Consider the following 26,486-nt stretch of genomic DNA (forward strand, 5'->3'; position numbering starts at 1 on the left):
GAACAAAACATAAATCAAATCATATCATTTTTGATGCTTAAAAACAAACGACTTCCAAATTTGGTTAATTTCACCATATGTCTGTATGCTTTTACCACGTAGTGCGTCGTAGTAACAAGTTAAATTTAAGTTTCTTTGTTCGAACAACTTGTTTGACGAAATCCCAACGTGCAAATTTATGATTGATGTTCAGCTTCTGATTTTTATTAATTTAACGGTAAATTCAACATTAGAACTTATATTATTCAAATGTCCAGGGAAAAAAGAGGAAAATAAATATAATAAATTAGCAATGCTTTGTCATGAATTCAAGAATTTTGTAGAATAACGACTTTTAGTAGAAACAGTGTTTTTATGCACTTATAAGCTTGGAAATCACTTTAACATGGTCAAAACATGAACGGAATGAAACACAATGTCCACAAGACTTGGAGAGCACACCAAAATCTTCCATATAGAGGTTGTTGGGATGGTTTTCGGCGTTTATATCTCGTGTTAGATTTTTTTCAAAATTGAAAATAGCCCAAAACACTAAATTGACTTGAGCCACCTCGAAATTTTATCCGAATTAGCTGAAAATCTGTCAGCAGGCTTATTTTAGCATAAGAATTGTAATTCTGGGCTGACCGGTTGAATTCTTGATACTTTTTGAAAGCATGAAGGGGTCTAATGTTCACAGCTCCTATTCTTGGTTTTAATAACAGATTTTTACCATGTGCTTTTAAATTGAAAAAAACCTTTTGAAACTCAAAACATTCGACTACAGATATGTCTTTATAATATATATATAAGAAATTGTTCATCCTGTTCTAAAATACCAATCTCATACACACGATTCTAAACCAACGACATTCAGCATGATTTCTTAGACGCACTTCTTACCATTGAGATACGGAAGTCCCTGATGCAAATCATCATTCTAGTTGTAAAATATTAATATAAAAAAACTCATAGGAAACAAATTCATTTTTTTAAAATAAAATTGAAGCAAGCTTATTAAAGCTAAACACGCTCCCCGGCATCGCGGAGTTGGCTTCCTACTAAGCGCTCAAGCACACTCTGCGCTTATGAAGTGGGAACCTATAAGTGAAGGGATAATCGTTGCCAGATTTAAAACACGGGTCCGAAACCTTACTATAATCCAATGTTATGCGCCAACCGATGCTGCCGATCTGCAAGACAAAGAGAACTTCTACAGTCAACTCAATACAGTCGTAGATAGAATTCCGCAGGGTGATATCAAGATCTGTTTGGGCGACTCCAATGCGAAGATCGGATCCGACAACTCGAACCATGAGCGCATTATGGGACGCCATGGTCTCGGCGAAATGAGCGAAAACGGAGAGCTGTTCGCAGAATTTTGTGGTAATAACGACATGGTGATCGGGTGATCGCTCTTCCCTCATCGACCGGTTCACAAGGTCACGTGGGTCTCCCGTGACGGCTTTACAGAAAATCAAATCGACCACATCTGCATCAGCCGAAAATGGAAACGGAGCCTTCTTGATGTACGGAATAAACGTAGTGCCGATATCGCGTCTGATCATCACCTCCTCATCGGCGAAATACGCCTGCGCATTGCGCGGATTCGTCGGCAGGAGGAAAGAGTTGGACGACGATTCAACACACGCCGACTGGAAGATGCCACGGTGAAACGGTCCTTCGTTGAAGAACTGGAGATGCGTGCTGCAGATATTCCGGAAGGTGGCAGCGTGGAAGACCAATGGACCGCCATCAAGAATGCCTTCATCGCCACCAGCGAGAATAATCTGGGCGAACTGCGCACCCAGAGAAAACAATGGATCACTGATGAGACCTGGAGGAAGATAGAGGAGCGAAGAGAATCCAAAACCGCGATAGAGTGATCGAAAACCAGAGGAGCCAAAGTCTTAGCCCGTCAACGATACGCGGCTCTTGAGAAGGAAGTAAAACGCTCATGTCGACGGGACAAGCAAGCGTGGGCAGACTCTCTGGCCGACGAAGGAAAGAGAGCGGCCGCAACCGGGGACATTCGCCTCCTCTACGATATCTCACGACGCTTAAGCGGGGCGAAGATGAATTCAACGATGCCTGTGAAAGACGCGAATGATCAGTTATTGACCGACCCAACTGACCAGCTGAAACGCTGGTTCGAGCACTTCGAACAACTTTTTCAAGTGCCAGACAGGCCATCACCACCTCGGCATGATCTGCCTAGGATCCGACGTATAACACGCGTCAATACCGAAGCTCCATCACTGTTAGAGATTCAAACAGCCATCCAAAGCATGAAATCGAATAAAGCCCCAGGGGTCGAACGCATATCAGCCGAGATGCTCAAAGCTGACCCCATGACATCCGCTCAACTACTGCATCGTTTATTTCGTAATATCTGGGACACCGCAACTTTCCCGGTCGACTGGATGCAAGGTATCTTAGTGAAGGTGCCCAAAAAGGGTGACCTGACTGTATGCGATAACTGGCGAGGCATTATGTTGCTGTGTACCGTTCTCAAAGTTCTGTGCAAAATTATCCTAGCCCGGATTCAGGAGAAGATCGATGCGGCTCTCCGGCGGCAGCAAGCCGGATTCCGTACCGGAAGATCCTGTGTGGACCATATTGTCACGCTCCGCATCATTCTGGAGCAGGTCAATGAATTCCAAGAGTCCCTTTACTTGGTATTCATTGACTACGAAAAAGCTTTCGACCGTCTCAATCACGAGAATATGTGGGGCGCCCTCAGACGCAAGGGGGTTCCTGAGAAAATCATCGGCCTCATCGAAGCACAGTACGAGGCCTTTTCGTGTAGAGTGCTGCACAATGGGGTCCTGTCCGACCCTATTCGGGTCGTAGCTGGTGTGAGGCAAGGATGTATTCTATCACCGTTACTGTTCCTCATCGTAATCGACGAGATTCTGGTAGATGCGATTGACCGTGAACCAAACCGCGGGCTGTTATGGTAGCCTATTACCATGGAGCACCTAAACGACTTCGAATTGGCTGATGACGTTGCACTCCTCGCGCAACGGCGCTCTGATATGCAGAGTAAGCTCAACGACCTTGCCGAGCGCTCCTCTTCGGCAGGTTTAGTCATCAACGTCAACAAAACCAAATCGTTGGATGTAAACACGGTGACTCCTTCCAGTTTCATAGTAGCCGGGCAACCAGTGGAGAATGTTGAAAGCTTCCAATATCTTGGTAGCCGAATGGCGTCAGACGGCGGTACCAAGATCGACATAGGCGCACGGATCAAGAAAGCAAGGGCTGCCTTTGCGAGTTTAAGAAATATCTGGAAAAACAGGCAGATAAGTGAACGCACCAAAATACGAATTTTCAACTCTAACGTGAAATCTGTGCTGCTATACGCTAGCGAAACATGGTGTGTATCAGTGGAGAACACTCAACGGCTGCAGGTGTTCATTAACAGATGCCTGCGGTATATAATTCGGGCCTGGTGGCCTCACAATTGGATCTCAAACAACGAGCTCCATCGTCGTTGTCACCAGAGGCCGATAGCAACAGAAATTCGGGATCGGAAGTGGGGCTGGGTCGGTCACACTCTACGTAGGGGCGGAAACGAAATCTGTAAACAAGCATTAGACTGGAACCCAGCGGGACATCGCAGCAGAGGCAGACCCAGAGGCTCATGGCGGCGAAGCCTCAATAAAGAAATAAAAGAAGTCGACCGAAATCTAACCTGGCAACAGGTTAAAGCGATAGCCGGGCAACGCTCAGGATGGAGATCTTTCAAGTCGGCCCTTTGCACCACCGGAGGTTACAGGATCCATAAATAAGTAAGTAAGTTATTAAAGCTATGTCCATTTAGAATCCGGAATAATAAAATCATCTGTATCTCGGTAACGGATTGACGTACAAATAAGGTTAATGCAGGGTATTTCACTGTACTTTAAGGAAAAAATACTGATACAAATAATTTATTCTTGTTTCTAGTAAAAATTTGCACCTTCTTCTTTATTCCTCTCATCAAAAGTTGCACCCCTTCCGGAGTCAACTTCCTTGGCACATTTGTCTCGATGGGCCGGAGCTGTGGGCAGTTGCGTGAATTTATGTTTTTATCGATGAAATCTTCGTTATTATCGCGGTACCACTGGATGATTTTACGGCTGTAGTGGCAACTCGCCAAATCTGACCAAAACTTTACGGGACCTTTATGGGCTTTATGGAAGGTAAATCGCGGTTTTTGAGACATCCTTGTCTCCTTGTACAGCTTCTAGACTCGTCTTATTCGTCACAAATACTTAGGTCTTTGATCCACAGCTGCATATCCCTTGCCAAAATCATCTGTTTTTTGCAAGTTTGTCCAAAAAGCAAACTTAAACTTCGCAGGAACTACTCCTCGTGCCGACACCATGAAGAATTTTTGGCTAGGAAGCTGTCCGAAATCTATTTTGACGTAGGTTCCATCGTCGATGAGCAGGATTATCAACGTGGGTGTGCAGATTTTATTCTCTCCTATCGGCTTCCATCTGGAATAATTTTTGACTCGCTGCACGAAATATCGTTTATCGAAATATCGTAATTTATACCACAGCAACTGTAAAAGAATTCTTGCAGCGGTCACTTTCCGTACCGCTGCAATACAATATATAATTCCGGATTCTAAATGGACATAGCTTTAGCTTAAATGTGAATAAACCTTTTCGTTGGGCGCAAACACAATAATTAAGAGTTTCTCGCCTATGTGGTCGAGCTATCAAACGTTTTCTATCAAAATATTTTCTTCACAATTGAATAAATTAATATTTTGGATCACTATGAGTCATTTAAGGAATATTTCTGCTTAATTAAATACACACAATTTTTCTACATTTTTCCCCCTTTTAAAAAAAAAATTCGAACTCGATTTTTTTTTTAAACTGCGGCAAATGCATTTAAATAAACGCGATGCATTTAAAAGTTAATTGATGGAAATACAGTCAAACCTCCATGAGTCGATGTTCTATGACTCGATATCGACTCATGGAAGCAAATTATCCCATATTAAAAAATGTTTTCTGGGTTACTGTGATGGTCCCTTCAAACAGATTTCCAAAGATTTCCTATTCCACATGTCGATATTTCCATGAGTCGATGGTCCCTTCAATATCGACTCATGGAGGTTTGACTGTAACTGAATTTTTCTCCCTAAAGTGCAATTTTGACCTCTTTTATGAGCTTTTCTTGTTACTCTTATGTGTTTTCTTGTTTTATAATATGTACACGAGAAAGGCACCATCACCGCTAGGTGAATCATTCTGTTTTTCTTTCACATTCTTCTACCACCTCAAATTTTTCACATCCAGCACCATTTCGATTTTTGTGGAAGCGTGAGATAGGGACTTGTGGGGACCAGAGCTCTGTTGGGCGCTCCTTCCTTGATGTCAACCCACCATTTTGCAGCCCGGTTTTGTATTTCAGTAATATGATCCATAATTCTGGTCATAACTTTGTTCAAATGATCCATAGTTTTGGTGATATGATCCATAAATATTGCTAAATGATCCATAGATTAAAAAAAATGTGTGGATCAATTAATATAGTTTTATTGGCCTTCTTTCCAAGCATTATGGATCACATTATCAAAATTATGGATCATATGACCAAAATTATGGATCATATTACTGAAATTATGGATCATCATCAGGATAAAAATTGCGCAAATTTGAAATTTTATGGATCAAAATATAGTTTTTATGGATCATAAAATTATTCTTTATGGAATCTCCCGAACTATTTTATGGATTTATGGTAGCGTTTTATGGGACATTCAGATGTTATTCAGGGATCCTTTTTCATTTTTTATGGATCGTTTTTGCACATGTAACGGTGCAAAGTAAGGGCTGCCCTTCCTACTTGTTACTGCATATATCTCACTACTCAGCGCTCATTTCCATTTTTTAGTTCTCACTTTTCACTATTCTGTACTCACTTCGAGCATCCCATTTCTCACTTCTCATTACTCACTTTTCACTATTTAACTATTCGGCTGAATGTCATTTGGACGAAAGGGTCATTTGGCCGAACAAGTGAATGGTGAGAAATGAGATGTAATACTTGTGAAGTGAGAGTTGGGAAATGACCCTTTCGTCCAAATGACATTCGGCCAAATGATCCTAAACCATTTTTCTACATGTTTGATATTTTGGGAAAAAAATAATGATGTGTTCTCTATCTCGATACCTCCCTAACTCGATGGTCTCTTCAATATCGAGTAAGCACGGACAAACAGATATAACACTCGCAAAAATTTTCATCGTTCATTGATTTATTGGTCAATTTAAATAACCATTAGTTGCCCAATCACTCGCCCGTGACGCGTGCATAGGATTTGCTCGAGTTTGACGTTTGCTCACTACCGCCATCTGGTTCGTGATTTACCCAACTTAGTGAAAACAATGGATATCGTTTTATGTCTGTTTGTCTGTGGAGTAATGGAGAGTTCACAACATACATGTAACAATATGGGACTTCGAGCCTTCTATAAACAGCTAGGTTACCGTAATTATAATTGATCAATATAATTCATCGAAACGATTGATTATCGAAGTCACCCCACAATCGAAAAACTCGACTTTTTTTTACAACAAGTTTGAAACAATCGAATTATCAAGAACAACAACCTTATACGTTCTGCATGTTGCAGTACTCGTAATAAAAATAGAAGAATATGAAAAAAGGAGGAAATGTTTACAAAACAATAAAAAAATTATCAATGTTTCCCCGAATTACGGCACATTTCTAAATGCACGGCATACTATCATTGTCCTATTATGTTGCACTTTGGGACAAGCTGCGAGTTGAGTATGTTTCAGCGTTTACAAGATAGGAGTAGGACAATGTTGTGGTCGTGGGCAACGCTGTGGTTTTAACATTCACTGTTACCGAGTCAATATCAGAGCTACGGTTTATACCATTTGATTTTTGTGGTGATAGTATGAGAAAATCCTTTCGACTCCCCTTCAGATTAGTGCCTATATGCCTATATGGGGGCAGCAGGAACTATGTCTATGGGCTTGACGATCCCTACCCACCCTATCTGTGGTGCCTGCCTAGAATGTGGTGGGGTTTGACAGTGGGCTCTGTTAAACCTCTATAAAAAGCTGCATGTATCCGCAAGTAGGCCGCTCAAAGCGCACAAGCCCAATGATGAATTACATCCCCGCAACTTCGACGTCGTAGCGCTACAGGAAATCTGCTGAACAGGACAGAAAGTGTGGAAAAGCGAGCATCGAGCGGCCACCTTCTGTTGTGGCACCACCAACGAACTAGGAACCGGCTTCATAGTGCTGGGAAAAATGCGCCAACGTGTGATTGGGTGGCAGCCAATCAACGCTAGAATGTGCAAGCTGAGGATAAAAGGCCGTTTTTTCAACGTGCACTGCCCACACGAAGGGCGACCCGACGACGTGAAAGAAGTGTTCTTTGCACAGCTGGAGCAGACATACGATGGATGCCTACTGCGGGACTTAAAAATCGTCATCGGTGACATGAATACTCAGGTAGGAAGGGAGGAAATGTATAGACCGGTCATCAAACCGGATAGTCTGCATACCGTATCGAACGACAACGGCCAACGATGCATAAACTTCGCAGCCTCCCGCGGAATGGTAGTCCGAAGCACTATCTTCCCCGCAAGAATATCCACAAGGCCACATGGAAATCACCTAATCAAGTAACGGAAAACTAAATCGACCACGTTCTAATAGACGGCAAATTCTTCTCCGACATCACGAACGTCCGCACTTACCGCAGTGCGAATATTGAATCCGACCACAACCTCGTTGCAGTATGCCTGCGCTCAAAACTCTCGACGGTGTACAACACGCGTCGAAGTCGGACGCCGCGGCCTAACATTGGGCGGCTACAAGACGGTAGACTAGCCCAAGAATACGCGCAGCAGCTGGAAGTGGCACTCCCAACGGAAGAGCAGCTAGGCGCAGCGTCTCTTGAAGATGGCTGGAGAGATATTCGATCCGCGAAATCGTACGATTTTCACGAAGTCCGTCCAGTTATTTGGTTTCGCCGACGACATTGATATTATGGCACGTAGCTTTGAGGTGATGGAGGAAGTCTACATTAGACTGAAAAGCGAAGCTAAACGGTTTGGACTAGTCATCAACACGTCGAAGACGAAGTACATGATAGGAAGAGAGAGGGCAACGTAAGCCACCCATCACGAGTTTGTATCGGTGGCGACGAAATCGAGGTGGTTGAAGAATTCGTGTACTTGGGCTAACTGGTGACCTCCGATACCACCAGCAGAGAAATTCGGAGATGCATCATGGCAGGAAATCGTACGTACTTTAAGGTGAAGGTGGGTTGAGTACCAAAACTGTAGTAGTATTGGTGACGTATTTATAAAAAACATAAAATATTAGTAGGGTGGTTCAAAAAACGACCCAGCTCCAACACGCTCACTCGATTCCGTCCCATGCTTCGAGTGTCCTCCAAAAACCGAATTGAACAAAAACTGGTAGAGCACAAGCCGGTTTGTATGAAAACTAGTATGGGAAACTAAACCTTTCATTACACTGGCTACAGCGCCTCCTGGCGAAAAGAGAATCCAAATAGCTGAAATCAACATTCCAGAGACTTCACTGGACGAAAATCGCACCGCAGGAAAGATCCATTGATTACGTAACGCTAAAAATAGCATTTTATACCCCACTCACCCCCATGTCACACTTTTTGTTTGAAGTATCTGCCCCTGGTGCGATAGATATAGACAAATTCTGGGTATTTTGTTAAATTACACGTTTCACTGATGCCTTCTGAGAAGCCTAATTATCATGCTAAAGACTCGCAACCTCGATTAAAACCGACTTTCAACTATTGGAACGGCCATTCAATATGCATTGTCTATGGAGTTGAAGCACTTGAATATTTCATCCATTCATATGATCTCCCCCTCGCCATCGCCCAATGACGGAGTTGCACAATCAGAATAATGTAAAATTCGACCTCGCCATATCAACTGTCATACAAACCTGAAACGACCTGTGCGATAAGCCCTTATTCAAACTGACCCAAACCATCGGACGACACCCAAAATATGAAACATAATCGACTGAGCCTGGCGGAGCAAAATCATTTTTGAGCCACCCTAGTTATGCTGCTGCTGCTGTCGGTACCGGTGTTTACATTCGCTCCGCGATCAGTTTTTGATCGTTTTTTCGGGCAAAAATAGCAGTTTATATAAAGTTTTCGGTTCAAATAAGTGACTGATTTCAAAAAGTGATGTTTAATTTGCATTCCATCAACATTTCGGGCTGCTCATGTGCGGAGAAGTGAGTAAAAACTTGATTTTTCCAGTGCCCTTTGAGAAGAAGTGAAGTGCAGTGATAACCCCACCAAATCGCGAACGGCTAATAAATTGGCACGAAACTGCTGATTTATGATATAATTCGAGCCGAAATACATAGGACCGTTTGGAGAAACATGTTCATTATCACGGGAAGTGAATAAATATGCTATGAACAGGTTAGTAATTTGAATATTAAACTTTTGTTCGATGCTGTTCGATGCATTCGAATGTTGGTGGGAGAGGAGTGCGGGAGGTGTGGGGTTGACCCGTGGAAGGTCCGGTGCCATGTTGACTGCCATCGTGGTACTCTTCCAACTATGTCCTTAAACTCCGATAAAACGCTCCGATCGAAAAGAGTTCGCCAACGTACCAAACTGACTACCTACAAAACCCTTATTAGACCGGTAGTTCCCTACGGACATGAGACCTAGACGATGCTCGTGGAAGACCAACGCGCACAGGGAGTTTTCGAAAGGAAAGTGCTGCGGACAATCTATGGCGGAGTGCAGATGGCGGACGATACGTGCAGGAGGCGAATGAACCACGAGTTGTATCAGCTGTTGGGGGAACCATCCATCCTACACCGCGAAAATCGGAAGATTGCGGTGGGCAGATAACGTAGCCAGAATGTTGGAAAGTAATCCGGTGAAAATGGTTCTCGACAACGATCTGACGGGCACAAGAAGGCGAGGTGCGCAGCGGACAAGGTGGATCGATCAGTTGGAGGACGATTTGGCGTGGTTGGCGAAGTGCAGCCATGGACCGTGCTGAATGGAGAAGCCATGGCCACCTCGGGTCCATAATATGCAACGTCGAGTTTGTTTATATACGTATAATGGGCCCTCCTTATACGTGCGGTAAGACGCGCGGCTACAAAGCAAGACCATGCTGAGGGTGGCTGGGTTCGATTCCCGGTGCCGGTTTCGGATTGGAAATCGTCTCGACTTCCCTGGGCATAAAAGTATCATCGTGTTAGCCTTATGATATACGAATGCATAAATGGTAACTTAGCTTAGAAACCTCGCAGTTAATAACTGCGGAAGTGCTTAATGAACACTAAGCTGTGAGGCGGCTCGGTCCCAGTGTGGGGATGTAATGCCAATAAGAAGAAGAAGGATGGTCTCCACTAATTTGATTTACATAATCCATTCCCACATGTTCCTTGTGCCTATTATGGTCCCCTCTTTGTGTGCTAATAATGGAACCTTTAGTATATTTACATTTACAAATTAGTTAATATAACTAAATTCCTGCTTCCCTGTACATAATACATGTATGTAACTGCTGTCCTGTTAAATGAAGCAACTGCACCCGACAGAAATTTGCAGAAAATAGTCAATTCCAGCGTTTAATTCTGGATTTTGTTCTGGGGGTCCATTATACGCACGGGGCCCATTACTAGCACTCACTCCCTATTCATTCAGTATTCCAGCCATGACACAAATATGAACGTTTTTATTTCATGCTTAAGAAAATGTGAACCGAATCATGGTATCGTAACATACAACATCTCTTTCCTACTTTAGTTAGTTTTGTCATTATAACCGTTTTATTATCTTATCTTGACAGGCTCTGCTCCGTCACTCTCGCACTATGGCGGACGAAATTACTTGGACGAGGATAAATACTCCCCGGGATTCCTAACGCTGGGACAAAAGTACAGCATAGCCCTCGGTTCGACGGTGGTGCTGCCATGCAAAATTAATGAGACAGGTAAAAGAAATTACTCTTTCCCGCTACCGGCGTTGGCCGGTTAGCTTCCCACACTCGTAAGTGATGAGCATGATTCTTATATTTCCGTTCGGAAACAACACTTCATATGGGGAGATTCTCTCCTGTTATTCGCAGTGCTAGCTCACATAATTGGACGAGTGTCTCGACCAGTGTCCTCCTCTAATAAATCAGTCTACTCTATCAACTTCTTTGTGTCTCCCCCTCCCCCCAGAGAGATCCGCCCAGTATGTGCTCGCGTGGAAACGGGGCATTGCGGTTCTGACGGCGGGTACCATCAAAGTGACCGTCAACCCCCGGATTCGGCTGATGCCGATGGTGCAAAGTCAGCCCGGGTATAATTTGGAGATCCAGGATGTGCACATCGGTGACGCCGGGGACTATATCTGCCAGATCGGCACGATGGAGGTGAAGGAGATTGTGCACACGTTGGAGGTGCTGGTTCCGGCCAAGATTGATTACATCTCACCGGCGCACCAGGTGGACGTGCACAAGGGGGCACGGGTGCGACTGGAGTGCAGGGGCTCGGGAAACCCAATGCCGAGAATAATTTGGTCTAGACGGGTAAGTGGTGTTGGTAGGTTGGCCAAAGACAAGAGAAGGAGAGATTTTTTGGAACAGCAGTTTTTGATAAAATATTCGTCTACTCTCATTGTTGCAGAACAAATTGCTACCGACCGGCGATGCAAACCTAACCGAATCGGTGTTCGAAATGTCGCATGTAAATCGTCACAGCAGTGGGCATTATTTGTGCACCGCAGACAACCGCGTTGGACAACCCGACACCAGAGAAGTTGCAGTCAATGTACTGCGTGAGTAATTAGAGAATTAAAGTTCCGTAGCCGTTCTGCTATAAAAATGTTATGAGAAAGTTATTTCTCATTAAAAACTGATAAATATATCTAGACTAACATGTTTTACAAATTTATTCTCTCAATTTATGTTGAACTCTTTTTTTATCGAAAACTTAGATGTACCGGAAATTGAGATAGAGCAACAAACTGTGCACAGTGGCGTTGGCCATGAAGCTCAACTAACGTGTATTGTGCATGCTGAACCTATGGCCAATGTAGTTTGGCTCAAAGAGATGACCGAAGTGGATACGAGCACCAAACACCATTCTCAACAGGTATGTGTTCAATCTGTATGAAATCTTCTATAACAACAACATTTTAAGAATCCGCATTTAGAGAAACAAACAATTTTTTATTTTCGACTTGAGTTTGAATTATCTACAAATATAGATATAATAGGGTAACGGTACCAATAGTGGAGGTATTAGTAAATCCACATAAGACAATATTTTTTGGAAATTGATAATGATGGAAAATTTACAGCTTTAATATCTTAGTCAATAGATAAACTAATAAATTTGCTAACAACAATGAGATAGATGTCATTTAACATCGACAATTACCGAATATTGCTTGCACCACTATGGGTACACTGTTCCTTTAGTGGCGGTAAAAATTAATTTTGGTTCCTATAGTGGTGCTATCCATTGGTTTCTTATGAGACTCGCCACTATTGGTACAGTTGCACCACTATAGGTGCAAGGGAGTCAATTTTGTTAAGGAAAATCATTGGTTTCAATTGTTTTTCATGTGAAATCTTAAGATAAGTTGCATTTAACAGGATATTTAAGGCACGACGTGTCAACTAAAACCATCGTAAAGTGTATAAATATGATAAATCTCATGAAAACCCCACTACCTCCACTATTGGTGCTACCTCCACTAAGGGTACGGTTACCCTAGATATATCAAAAGATGACTATTTCTGAATCAAATTTTGTAGTTAAAATTAGAATTCAAATTAGAACTCAAATTTCAAACTAATCTTACAACAGGAAATTGTTTTCAATTGCTCCTCTAGAAAACTCAACACGAATTCCTCCGAAGATTCCTTCTGAATTTTCTCAACACATTCTCTCATATGAGTTCATTCGTGATCTTTTCAAGAAATTAGTTACAAAAACCCAAAAACTTGTTTGCAAAAAACAAAAAAAAAACTTCCGTCCCTTATTTTGTAAATTACTATGGGAATTCCTCAGCAAATTTCCGGGGATTTCTCTCTAAGTCTGTTTTGGAAATTCCTCCGCAAAGTGCTACGAGAGCTGAATCTGAAATTGCTCTGAACATAACTCCTCTTCGAATATGAAACAATTCTTTCGAAAGGGAAATCGCAAATTTCTTTTGGAACACCTTCACAAATTCGTTTAGAAAATATACCTCTTGAAATACAAGGAAAATCACGACAGAGTCCAAAAATAGCTGTAACAATGGCCGCCCAAGCCGTAACCTCTTGTTTTTAAGGCACAAATGTCAATAAAAAGGGGTGAGTGCGCGTTTGCTTGTGTTTTCGATCGGTCGCAGAAGGATCGCGCGATCATCGTAGTAGATGGTTCTCTTTTGTGCAGATTAGTAAATTACTTTGACATAACTTAGTTTCTTCTTCTTCTTATTGTCATTACATCCCCACACTGGGACAGAGCCGCCTCGCAGCTTAGTGTTCATTAAGCATTTCCACAGTTATTAACTGCAAGGTTTCTAAGCCAGGTTACCATTTTTGCATTCGTATATCATGAGGCTAACACGATGATTCTTTTATGCCCAGGAAAGTCGAGACAATTTCCAATTCGAAAATTGCCTAGACCGGCACCGGGAATCGAACCCAGCCACCCTCAGCATGGTCTTGCTTTGTAGCCGCGCGTCTTACCGCACGGCTAAGGAGGGCCCCTGACATAACTTAGTACAAAATATTTATTTAGTCGCTTACCAAGGCGATTTCCTGTAACCTTGTCATGTAACTAGGGGGAAGCAAGCCTATCATCCACGAACAATTCAAGTCTTCTTGCTCGGCAAGTGTAACATTGATCAATTTGATATCTAGTAAAATTTGAGGAATTGTTTATTTACATTTTCTTCATAGAACCTGCTAAGGAGGCGTTATGCAGTGCACACTTCCCCACTGCATGTTACAAACTAGCCCTTTCCCTTGCCATTCACGGAGATGCGGAAGAATCCACGGTCTCTTGTAACAATGAGTATCGAACTAATTTTCCTATCCTAATCCTAAATTTACTGTGAGGTCGTGGCCGCCACTGTCATTGGACTTGAATTAATGAAACTCCAAAGCATCTACAGTGAGAATAGTTTTCTAATACCAAAAAAAGGCTATCGATTTTTTTGGGCATGCTGAACGAAAAAAAAAGCAGGAGAACTGATTTCTACTGTAGTTTGTCTCAAAGCGTGATGTAGCTTAAAAATGGATTCTAACGCTAATTGGATTCTAACTAATCTAATTGTGGGGTATGTTCCTGAGCTCCTCCACGCTCCTCCTCCTTTTTTTCCAAAATTGCTTCAAGAAAACCTTTGTAAGTGGGTTCTAAAATTCATCCGGTAGTTTCTTCTGTAAATCCTTAATTTTCGAAGAAATGACTAGAGCAATCCTTGAAGAATTTCCAGCGTGAAATTTAAATAAGCCCAGCGCATGTGTTCTAGGTTCTCTAAACTGCCCGGAAGTTGAGTGTAATTGGTCTACAACAGGCCTTCCCAACCTTTTCAAGCCACAGGCCAATTTATAGCATTCACACTTGCTGGTGGGCCAGAAAATATTCGGTACATACCTTTTTGATTATTATCAAAATTATCAGTGTTTTTTTCTCAAGCATTAAAAAAAATCTCTCAAGCATGGTAGGGCAAATGATGTATTTTGAACATCTGAATACATTTTGGACTTATTCTGCGTGTTTTTCCGGTTTTCCACTTAGCTTAACTTTCAAATAAATAGGAATCATGTGTCTGGTTAGTTTCTTTCGTAATCACAATTTAACAATATTGATGTAACAAAAATTGAATAAAACATAGTTAAAAGTCCAAAATATATTCAGATGTCCAAAATACCATTGTTACCCTACCAAGGATTAGTCAATGAACTTCGCAGTAATACAGCAAGTATCCGTATTCGTCATTTCCATCAACATCATTTATGGTTTTGGTGGTGGGTGAGATCCCTAACGTTGATAAAGTTGATTGTCTTAATAACAAGCGTCAATACTTGAGGAATATTGATCGTTTTCACATATCGATTCTTTTGGTGAATATGCATTATGGCAGGGAAATATCGCCATACCTTTGTGATTGCTTCTCCAAGCTTAGAGTTGTCTATCATTGATTGCTGGTGCTCCATCAATTCCTTATATGAAGAAAGTCACCTTTGCCACGTTTTTTTGTCTTTGTTAGAGAGGCTTGCAGCCCTGGCTCACCTTTAAGCCACGTTTTTCACGCCAGTATTTTCGTCGTTTGCGAGAGAGTAGAATACGAAGCAGGCGTTTTTTCACGTAACATAGCTTTCAAATCTCCAGCGAGAACTTTTATTACGGAGAAAAAGAAAAATTTGGATAGCTACGCGGAAATAACGCGCAGAGGTAAATCCCCGCATAGAACAAATCATGCATAGTGTGCGTTGAATTGAGTTCAAACATTAACATAAATGAACTGTCACTAGTTCACTAATTTGAATGGCGTGTACATTCTTACGTAGACATGGAAATATTTCATAATAAGATTTAGAGAAATGTGCCGTATAATTTGATATAATTCTGTCATAAAATTCTTATGTTGTTCGATAATATTGATCTTACATAATGCTTATTGGCTATGCGCTAACCCCGTTTTTCAGGTATGTTTAGAGTCCCGCCCAACATCAGGATTTGGACTAGTGTGATTTGAGTGGCACACGGTACCTTCGGCAGGGTCTAAATGCGAATGCATGCAGTTTTTTGTGTAAGTTTAAAACAGCTCATTGTGAAGCCACAGCACAGCACGTCGTAGGCGAACCGCGCGACTTGCAGTGGCCAAGTGAGATGTCTGCAAGCTCTTGCAAATAGTCCCTGCCGCTCCCTAAAACTCAAAAATTTCGAAATTCATAGAATGTGTGTTTTTGTTCGTTAAAGCATCTTTTCTTTCAGACAGTGGAACGTTTTTAATTCAGAACTTTTCATTCACTCCTCCGCCATGGCGATTAGAAATGGGGAAATATTAATTCCAACCTCTGCTTCCCCTCCATTGAAATTCGGTGACCATTTGGTTCTTTGAGGAAGGATGAGTTTTCCGGTTTAATAAACTCATTCATTTATTGTTTCTCACCTCCTTCATTATTAAAAAATCAGATCTTAATATCCCCACTGAACCAGTGATTCTTCAGTAAGATTCAAATATAGAAATGTCATAGATGTGAATAAAAACCTTGATAAAAACAAAACATTGCAAATTTTAGCATACGCTGCCTTTGATCACTAGCCAGGAAAATATTCATTAGAGGCGCTTTCAATTTTCCAGGATTCCAAATTTTTCTTGCAATGCGTAATATTCTTCACTGTGCTCTGCGCAAACTAATGCTACTGAAGGAGGCTATTTCCTTAGGACACACCAAAGTGTATGTACTTAAGAGTGGCGACATGTGCCGCATTTGACAGGTCTCCTGCTCGTTTGGAGCAGTTTGGAATTTTGGAATTCTGACAAGTGTCGCCACTCTTAACTGACTCTTGGACACACGATGTAAACAACAACCGAAATTATTTCCTTAATAAACTCTCTGTCCTGGAAAGGTTTCATCCGTTTTGCCAAAATCTTACTAACAGCAAAACTGGGCCGTACTGCATTTTCTGACTTCGTATTTGCTTGAGTGAAGAAAGTTTGTTGTTTTTATGACAATTTCTATAATAATAATGGAAATATAAATTGATTGAGTGCCCTACCTTTGAAGCTCTACCAACTTTTGTTTCCTTCCTGAGTCTTTTCAAATATCATATTTCATAGAATGCTTGGATTCAGATTTTTTTTCCATCAATATAGCAAAACTTTCTGAACAAATTATCTAAACGGCTTTCCTTTTTTCAACGTGGACGTAAATTACTCGTGCCAATCTTTATTAGAAACGCAATGTTCCACATCAACCTTTTGTGTCCTGAGATTGCTCAATGCAAACATTTCAAATTATTAAAAATATTATATTCAGCTTCAAGCTTTGATTTAAAACTTACCGTTTTGACTCATATTCCGAACATGACTTATATTCCGAACACTCGCTTTTAAATGGTCATTTTGGCTTTAATCGTTTAATTTCATTTTCTCGTTTAATAATCTTGATCCTCAGTATGGAAAACCGGTAAAAGTTTTAGTTTTAGGGCGCTAAGACGCCAGACAGCTAGATAGAAAAGCTGGTGGGCCGAATCTGAGTTGATTTTTCTAACGCGCCGCGGGCCACAAAAACTGGAGCCGAGGGCCGCATCTGGCCCGCGGGCCGTACGTTGGGCAGCCCTGGGCTACAAGGTCAACTACGCCTGGTGTCAAACCGATAGCAACCCAGCGTGTCTATATAAATCCACACAGCCCTTTTGAATACTTTATCATTTAAATAGGTCCAACGCAGATGTTCTAGGTTCTCCAAATCATCCGGGAGTTGATTTCAATTGTACTACAAGTGTCATTAGACGAGTTTAATACTATTCCAAACATTTCCATCACGTTTTATAATCTCGTAAAACTCGTCTAATGACAGTGAAGACATTTCACTGAAAAAGCTTACATAATTTTCTGTGTTTTACAAAGTTAAGTACGCCTGATGTCAAACCGAGATTACAACACAGCGTATCCATTTGAGTCCCTAGAGCCCATGCTAATGCTTCAAATAAGTTCAATTGGTCTGCCAGGTAAACTAGACACAAGTCAACCATGGCTGGTATCGAACCGATAGCAACCAATCATGTCCGTGTAAATCTCTAGAAACTGAAAGAAGGATTTATTATTGAAAAAAGCCCATAGCAGATACTTTAGGATCTCCGAATTATTTTGGAGATCAGATCAATTGGTTTACCAGCTCAACACGGACTGATACCAATTTAATGGCAATCCAGCATGTACAAGTACTCAAGTAGCACACATTGTGTAGAGAGATGGTAGTAGCTCGTGTACAACCAAATTTGGTATATTGAGGTTGCTGCAACCAAATCAGTGGGAGTTGGGCTACTCGTGGTAAGTCTTCCGAGCCCTGGCAAATGATCAAATGTTCAAATTAGCCTAAATCAGTTATTCTGGATCCTCTAAATTGCTCTTGAGTTGATATTAACTGCCAACTAAGGTCATTACATAACCGAACACAATTCATCATCTTGTTGTTGGTTGCTGTAGCCCTTACGAATACTTCACTGCTCAAATGAGTTAGACCCAGGAGTTTAGGTTTAGTGTACAAATTTGTTTGACTATTATCGGATCTTTCAGTCTTATAAAGCAGCTAAAACGTTATTGCGTCTATTTTCCGACGTTTCGGTGTATATTTCACCGTCACCTACACCGAAACGTCGGAAAATAGACGCAATAACGTTTTAGCTGCTTTATAAGACTGAAAGAGCCGATTATAGTCAAACAAAATTGAGCACAACAGTCGAAAGCATCCTTTCAAATTTAGTGTACAACTTACTTGAAAAAAAAAAACTCTTTAATAAAGGAAAAACCAACGCCCAATAACAAATAATTGTTGCTCCAGACAAAATGTGGAATAACTTGAAACATCTGCAAAAACATATTTTGGATTGCCAATAACAGGCAAAGTTTTGAGAGCAAGATATTGACATGTGAAGTTGCTTTTCGTTCGGTCCCAGGCACAGTTGACCTGGCAGAACAATCAATTTCAACTCCAGAATACTTTGAACGACATAGAACATTTACAATCAAATTTTCAAGCATTCGCAAGGGCTGTTAGGACTTTCATCGGGGGAAGGGTCGTTTGTCCGAAACCTATTCGGCCGAAAGTCATCTGGCCGAACATCATTTGGCCGAAGAGGTCATTAGGCCAAATAGAACATTTGGCCGAGCAGGACATTTGGCATAATAGGTCATTTGAAAACTGAGAAATAAGGTGTGAAAAGTGAGATGTCTCACTTCTCTCCACTGATTTCCCAATTCTTACTGTGAAAAGTGAGTAGTGGAAAGTAAGGAGTGAGACGTCTCACTACTCACTTCTGACTTCTCATTCACATTGATTTTCACATCTCACTTTTCACTGTAAAAAGTGAGAATTGCGAAGAGAGAAGTAAGACGTCTCGCTGTATACCAGTGACTGTAAAAAGTGAGAAGCACGAAGTGAGTAGTGGGACGTCTCACTACTTACTTTGCAATTCTCACTTTTCACAGTGAGAAGTGAGGGTTGAGGAGGTAGAAGTGAGACGTCCCACTTCTCAATCCTCATTTCTAAATGTGAAAAATGAGAGGTAAGAAATGAGACGTCTCACTGTTCACACCTCATTTCTCACTTTTCAAATGAACTGTTCGGCCAAATGTCCTGCTCGGCCAAATGACATGTTCGGTCAAATTATCTGTTCGACAAAATGTCCTTTTCGGTAAAATGTCCTATTCGACCAAATGTGCTGATCGGCCAAATGTCCTATTCGGCCAAATGTCCTATTCGGCCAAATGTCCTACTCGGCCAAATGTCCTATTCGGCCATATGTCCTATTCGGCAAAATGTCCTATCCGGCCAAATGTCCTATTCGGCCAAATGTCCTATTCGGCCAAATGTCCTATTCGGTCAAATGTCTGAATCTGCCAAATGTCCTATCCGGCCGAATGTCCTAATCTGCCAAATGTCCTATCCGGCCAAATGTCCTATTCGGCCAAATGTTCTATCCAACCAAATGTCGTATTCGGCCATATGTCCTATTTGGGCAAATGTCCGATTCGGCAAAATGTCATTTCCGGCCAAATATCCTATCCGGCCAAATGTCCTATTCGATCAAATGTCTTATTCTGCCAAATGTTCTATCCGGCCAAATGTCCTAATCGGCCAAATATCCTATCCGGCCAAATGTCCTATTCGACCAAATGTCTTATTCTGCCAAATGTCCTATTCGGCCAAATGTCCTAATCGGCCAAATGTCCTATCCGGCCAAATGTCCTATTCGACCAAATGTCCTAATCGGCCAAATGTCCTATCCGGCTATATGTCTTATACGGCCAAATGTCCTAAACGGCCAAATGTCCTATTCGGTCAAATGTCCTATCCGGCCAAATGTCCTATCCGGCCAAATGTCCTATTCGGCCAAATGTCCTATTCGGCCAAATGTCCTATTCGGCCAAATGTCCTATCCGGCCAAATGTTCTATCCGGCCAAATGTCCTATCCGGCCAAATGTCCTATCGAGTCTGGGTCATTTGGCATAACGCCATTTGGCATAAGGTCATTTGGCATAAAGGCCATTTTGCATAATGGTCATTTGGCATAACGGACATTTGGCATAATTTGGAACTGCAAGAAAAGAGTGGGTCATTTGGCATAACGGACATTTGGCATAATTTTGAACTGTGAAAGCGAAAGGGATATTTCATGTAATGTTTAGCGTAGATAAAGTAGGTCGAGGCTGTTTTTTGATAAATTTAGACTGATGGTAGACATTTTTCGGAAGAATGAAATAACAAAACGGCAGAATTGCTTCCGAGGGAGGGATCACATCCATCATTGACTTATTCCGGCCACATGCCTACTTCAAAACTAGGGATTATATCCACCATTGCTTCAATCCGGGCATGCGCCTTAAGACCGGATCAAATCCACCATTGCCTTAATCCGGGCAAGCGCCTAACTTTAAAAACTCAAGCAATACACTTGTCGTAGACGAGTTACTAAAACCAACCAAGTCACATATGAGTTACTGCAACCAAATCAATCTCAATTGTGCTACTCGGGGAAGAGATCACATCTACCATTGATTTATTCCCGGCAAGCGCCTATTTATAAAAAAGGAGTAACATCCACCATTTGTCATAATCCGGACAGGGCCTACTTTTAAAGAAGGGATCACATCTACCATTGCCCCAATCCGGGCATGCGCCTTCTTTTAAAGAAGGAATCACATCCACCATTTTCATAATCCGGGCAAGCGCCTACATTTAAATAAGGGATCACATCCTCCATTGCCATAATCCATGCAAGCGTTTACTTTTAAAGAAGGGATCTCATCTACCATGGCCATAATCCGAGCATGCGCCTACTTTTGAAGAAGGGATCACATCCACCATTGTCTCAATCCGGGCAAGCGCCTTCTTTTAAAGAAGGAATCACATCCACCATTGTCATAATCCGGGCAAGCGCCTACTTTTAAAGAAGGGATCACATCCTCCATTGTAACAATGCATGCATCCAATTCATGCATCCACAATCCTTAATCCGGGCAAGCGCCTACTTTCAAAGAAGAGATCATATCCTCCATTGCCATAATCCGCCCACACGCCTACTTCTAAAGAAGGGATTACATTCATCGTTGCTTTAATCCGAGCATGCGCCTACTTTTGCATTGCATTGCAAATGAATTCTTTCCACGAGAGGATAATGTCTTTTTAATATTGTATTGGGTGTTATATTCACTATTCCGGGGTGTTTCCCGTACCACTTAGTCACCATTCAGCGAACGCAAAGAAAGGTTTTTTTTTTATATCTTTATTAAAGAGATTTTCAGCCCTAGGCTGGCTCATCTCTAAGAAAGAAAAGTTATGCCAAATGTCCGTTATGCCAAAAGACCCTTACTTTTGACGCTGGTAACAATTATGCCAAATGTCCGTTATGCCAAATGACCGTTATGCCAAATGACCTTTATGCCAAATGACTTAACGCCAAATGGCGTTATGCCAAATGACTTTATGCCAAATGACTTTATGCCAAATGGCCCGCTCCCTGTCCTATCCGGCCAAATGTCCTATCCGGCCAAATGTCCTATTCGGCCAAATGTCCTATTCGGTCAAATGTCCTATTCGGCCAAATGTCCTATTCGGCCAAATGTCCTATTCGGCCTTATGGTCTGTTCGGGAAAATGGTATATTCGGTCAAACAACTTTTGGCCTAGTGGCCTTCGGCCAAAACGCATTCGACCGAACAGTATTCGGCCCTTCCCCCTTTCATCGACATGCTGGATTACTATTGATTTGAATAATTTGTTCAAGAAACTGCATGTATCCGTTTTAAAAAATAAGTAGAAACAGTAAAAAGTTGATTTTAAACAAACAGGCGCTAAATCGTTATACAGATGAGCAGTAGATTAACGCACTGTGGCACTTCTAGATCGGTAACTACATAATCGCATGTCACATATGCAGTTTCTTGAAGAAATGTTTCATCCGCAACTATGCGTAGTTCATCTGGTAGACCAATCGATATAAAATTCATAAAATGTTCAAAAACCTAGAACATCAACATAGAATTAATTAGAATCACAGAGTTTACTAAAATACGTTAGGGCTTTGTGGACTTACATGATTACTGATTGGGATTGCTGTTGGTTTTTACAATGGGAAATTTGGCCTGGTAGATCAACTAAACTCAACTGCAGGGCAGCTCGCGGAGCCTAGAGTATGTGCATTGGACTTATTTGAATATTAAATTATTCACAAGGACTCTAAGGCAGAGCCAAACCTTTGGGTATGCGACCCACCTAGTAAAATTCTATATGTCTCGCGACCCACTTATGAAAAAATGCATTTTACCAAGTAGTATTAAGCATTAATTGAATCAGAATGTCATCTGATTCGGATTTTTCCACATAAAAAATATTCACGTTACCTTACATGTACAAATGCAAAAAAATGACGAACATGGTATTGTTTGTCAAAATGTTAGCGTTTTTATTTTACTTCATTGAGGGGACAGCTTTTAGGCATTAATCTATATACATAAAAATGAATTTCTGTCTGTCTGACCCTTATAGACTCGGAAACTACTGAACCGATCGGCGTGAAAATTTACATGCAGAGGTTTTTGGGGTCGGTGAAGGTTCTTAAGATGGTTTGAGACCCCTCCCCCTTTTGGAAAGGGGGGCTCCCATACAAATGGAACAAACATTTTTGCTTAACTCGAGAACTAATCAGAGAATAAATCAATTTTAGGCGAAACAAAGTTCGTCGGGTCTGCTAGTGTTTAAATAAAATAGCGTGGTGATGGATATTTAAAATAAAATGCGGTTTGAACTTGAAATTATGTTCCTGAAAAAAAAAGGATCAAAAGGTTCGGCATTCGAGCTACAATTAATATTTGTTCTTCTCGACCCACCAACAATCCGCTTGCGACCCCCCTGGGGGTCGGGACCCACAGTTTGGGAAACCATGCTCTAAGGACTTATATGGACACGCTGGATTGCTATCGGTTTGATACCAGGTTTATTTTATCTGGTAGACCACTTGAACTTAACTCTTAGATAATTTGGAGAACCTAGAACATCTGCGTCGGACTTATTTGAATGGTCAAGCTCTAGGAACTTATATAGACATGTCGTATTATTAGTTTCATGCTTTATGCACAAAAAGTTTTCATTTATTTAGAGCAATTTCATTACAATCTTCCAGATGTATTGGCGGATGCCTGATGATAGTTCTTGTCACATTACTTTCACAAATCTCATGCAATTGAATTATATTGAATAGCCTTGTTTATACGAGCTTTTATATCACAGCGTAAAATTACACTTTTGGGCCACTTAGTTTTGTCAAACATAAAAAGATGGAGGTTTTTCAGGTACATAAAAGTGTAACTTCTTCTTCTTCAATAGCTCCACCTTCCAACAGTAATTGGCCTGCTTTTCGAGCCTTGCGAGCAAAGTGAAACTGTTCCTCTCGATTTCGATAAAAATTCCAAGCAAGAATCTCTGGTAACCTCCGAGATATATGGTTTCAAAATTAAAAGTCAGTCCTGGACATTTACGGGTTAAACGTTGCTTGATCAATTCGTGGAAGAATTTTCGGTACTTTTTTGAGCGAGCGTACTGAGGGTACATAGTGCCAAAGTCTTTCCTAGACTGCTGCTCACTTAGCGTAGCGAAAAAGTTGCTGAAGGGATTATTGAAGGAACTACTAGGAAAAATCTGGAATTAATGAAAGAAAAAATATCTCGAGGGATTTACAATGGAAGTTTTGGAGGACTTTTCATGAAGGAAAATGCAAACCAATTTCTTTTGCGTTTTCGTAAGGAATTTTGGAATAAATTTCAGAAAGAGTTCCCAGTATGAACATTTCTGAATTAATTAACAAGTAAAGAATAAGATTAAGAATGAATAACTGAAGAAATTTTTAAAAAATCTTTAATTTCAGCCAGTATTGGTAATAATCTTCAATCTGTTTTTTGTTATCCTTCCCAGGCCCATGGCAACAAGCACAGCCTAATTATTCGTAATGTATCCCGCTTCGATTTCGGCAACTACACTTGTCAAGCCTCCAACCTTCTGGGCACTGACCGTGGTACCTTACATCTGAATGGTCTGCCGTCAATTTGTCACTTCGATTCGGTAAGTCATAACGAGAAACCGTCATCAACCGAACCAATTATACAAAATTGTCGTTTTTGCACCACAGCCAATTATAAGCAACGACCGCGATCAGTACAACGTCACCTGGTCGGTGGAAAGCTATTCGCCAATCGAAGAGTACCGGCTGTTCTTCCGATTGCAATCCCCTACCCGACACGCTCTGGACAATCACATCTTCTCGCACTCGGAGTTCGCCACGTACGGTTCCGGTGGGTACAATCCGGGGAACTACTTTGGCGATGATCTGTGGGAGAGCGTCTCTATTCCGCACCTGGTGGACAACATCGATGGCGTTTACGGGAGGGGGATGTACCACCACAATCCGTACGGTTACCAGCCGGAGGTAATACATCGGGCTAGTTTTCAACTGAGGAATCTCCGTTCCGGAAGCAACTACGAGGCGCGTGTGCAGGCCAGAAATAGCCACGGTTGGAATCAGCTGTCGAGTATTCTTCACTTTTCTACTCGGACGGAGGGTGAGTTTCATGGTTTGGGATAGTTTGGAGCTGAAAATTGATTCGTCACAATGTCTAATTTTTTCTCCAGAAAAAGAACAGGAACCATCAGCCCAACCAGCCGTGCACGGATTCAGCTTGCTCGACAAAAGTCGACTCATATTTGGGAGCGGAGCCAACAGTTCTTATTTCCATAAAACTTCTTACTTGTGTGCCCTTACTCTTGGACTGATAGTCTCTACCTTTGTAAAGATGACAACATTTTAATTGCCCATCTGTGGCGCAGACTGAATTTCTTGGCTTTTCTTCAGAAATAATTTAGCGTTTAAAATTGAAGTATTTTCTAAGTAATCAAGTGTGATTGAAAATTAGTGTAAAAAACTTGGAAAGATAAAATGGTATTTATTTGGAAACATCCGTAATGCATGAGCTCAATAAAAAAGAACAACAACTCAAGATCATAAAACAAATGTAGAATGCGTTTCCATTAATGCGTCATATATGTCGAACACTAAGCAAATCCACGTGAAATCGATATAAAATCTCGATTTATGCAATATTTGACACAATTGTTCCTTTCCGAAAGTAATTAGACCAGTTCTTGTTATTTCCCTTCATTTTCAGAAAATTATACGTTTCCGAAAACTCATTTTTTTTCAAAACAGTTTTTAATCTATTGTTATGAAAAAAGACAAAGAGTACTACTTTCAAGAAAATATACGACACCATAGGATTAATTTGAACTTAAATCACGAAACAATTAGTTTTTCTGGAATTTTGCTGTGACGGTTTTCAACGGCTCCTGTTATTATATTTTAAATTTTTAAATTATTCAATTTTTCATAAAATATTGAGATATCAGACAAATCGTTGTGGAAATACAATAAAAAAATAAAAGTCACTTTTTCGTCATACGAACTTAATGGTGAGCACTTTATGCGTCTGCATGTCCATTCACACGGTAATGTATCAGTTGTGGAGAGTAGACGAATTCAAGAGGTAAGAAAAAGGACAGCTGATGGTCACAAACAACTGAATCCTACATGTGGAAGTAGGTGAGAACTGTGTAAAATCTTGTACGAGGCAAAATGATCAACCATATAAAATCAATTGTACAATCGATTATACTACATTTCTGAGACAATTTTTTTTTATGACAAATTAATATCAGTTGTTCATTATCCAGTTGAAACGAAAATATTGAGAAAAGCCCTTCCATTTTCACCGTGGTTCCAAGGGGCCCTTTCGTGTGCATAGGTGAAACGACTTCGTCATTAGATCTGAATAACCAGTGCGGGGGGGGGTGGTGGCTTGCGCTCCTTTTCAGTGAAAAAAATAAACAAACGAGCATAAATTCTGTACAAAATAGGGACACGGCAGGTATTTCCGTCCATCGTCGTAGGGGCTAAAACCAACAACGAAAGCAACGTACATTTGCTAGAACTCCACTATAGCAGAACGTTTCTCCTGAGCTTACGATTTGGTACGTATGAGTTTTACAAAAAAGCGTCTCTTTTATTGGTTTTCGAGACTTTGACGAACAGACGAAAATACCTGCCGTGTCCCTACATCGATTTGTTTTTCTTTCACCTCACACTTTCAATTCGTTAAGATGAACAAACAACCATGCGTTTTGAAGAATCAGATTATTGGAAAGCTACATTTTAGGTGCA

At 41.2% G+C, this 26,486-nt stretch overlaps 1 protein-coding gene across 1 annotated transcript in view; it reads left to right on the top strand.

Annotated features, from left to right (window-relative positions):
* The window catches only part of LOC134223736 (MAM domain-containing glycosylphosphatidylinositol anchor protein 1-like), a 28,823-nt gene extending 3,261 nt beyond the window's left edge, over positions 1–25,562 (top strand). Inside the window, exons 2-8 of the mRNA XM_062702929.1 lie at positions 10,853–10,996; positions 11,229–11,578; positions 11,676–11,826; positions 11,986–12,143; positions 24,191–24,337; positions 24,405–24,834; positions 24,905–25,562. Coding sequence (XP_062558913.1) covers positions 10,853–10,996; positions 11,229–11,578; positions 11,676–11,826; positions 11,986–12,143; positions 24,191–24,337; positions 24,405–24,834; positions 24,905–25,080 — 1,556 coding nt within the window. The 3' untranslated portion in view covers positions 25,081–25,562. The remainder of the gene's footprint in view (positions 1–10,852; positions 10,997–11,228; positions 11,579–11,675; positions 11,827–11,985; positions 12,144–24,190; positions 24,338–24,404; positions 24,835–24,904) is intronic.
* The last annotated feature ends 924 nt before the right edge of the window (positions 25,563–26,486 follow it).

Source organism: Armigeres subalbatus, chromosome 3, assembly GCF_024139115.2.
Source record: "Armigeres subalbatus isolate Guangzhou_Male chromosome 3, GZ_Asu_2, whole genome shotgun sequence".
NCBI classification, from domain to species: domain Eukaryota; kingdom Metazoa; phylum Arthropoda; class Insecta; order Diptera; family Culicidae; genus Armigeres; species Armigeres subalbatus.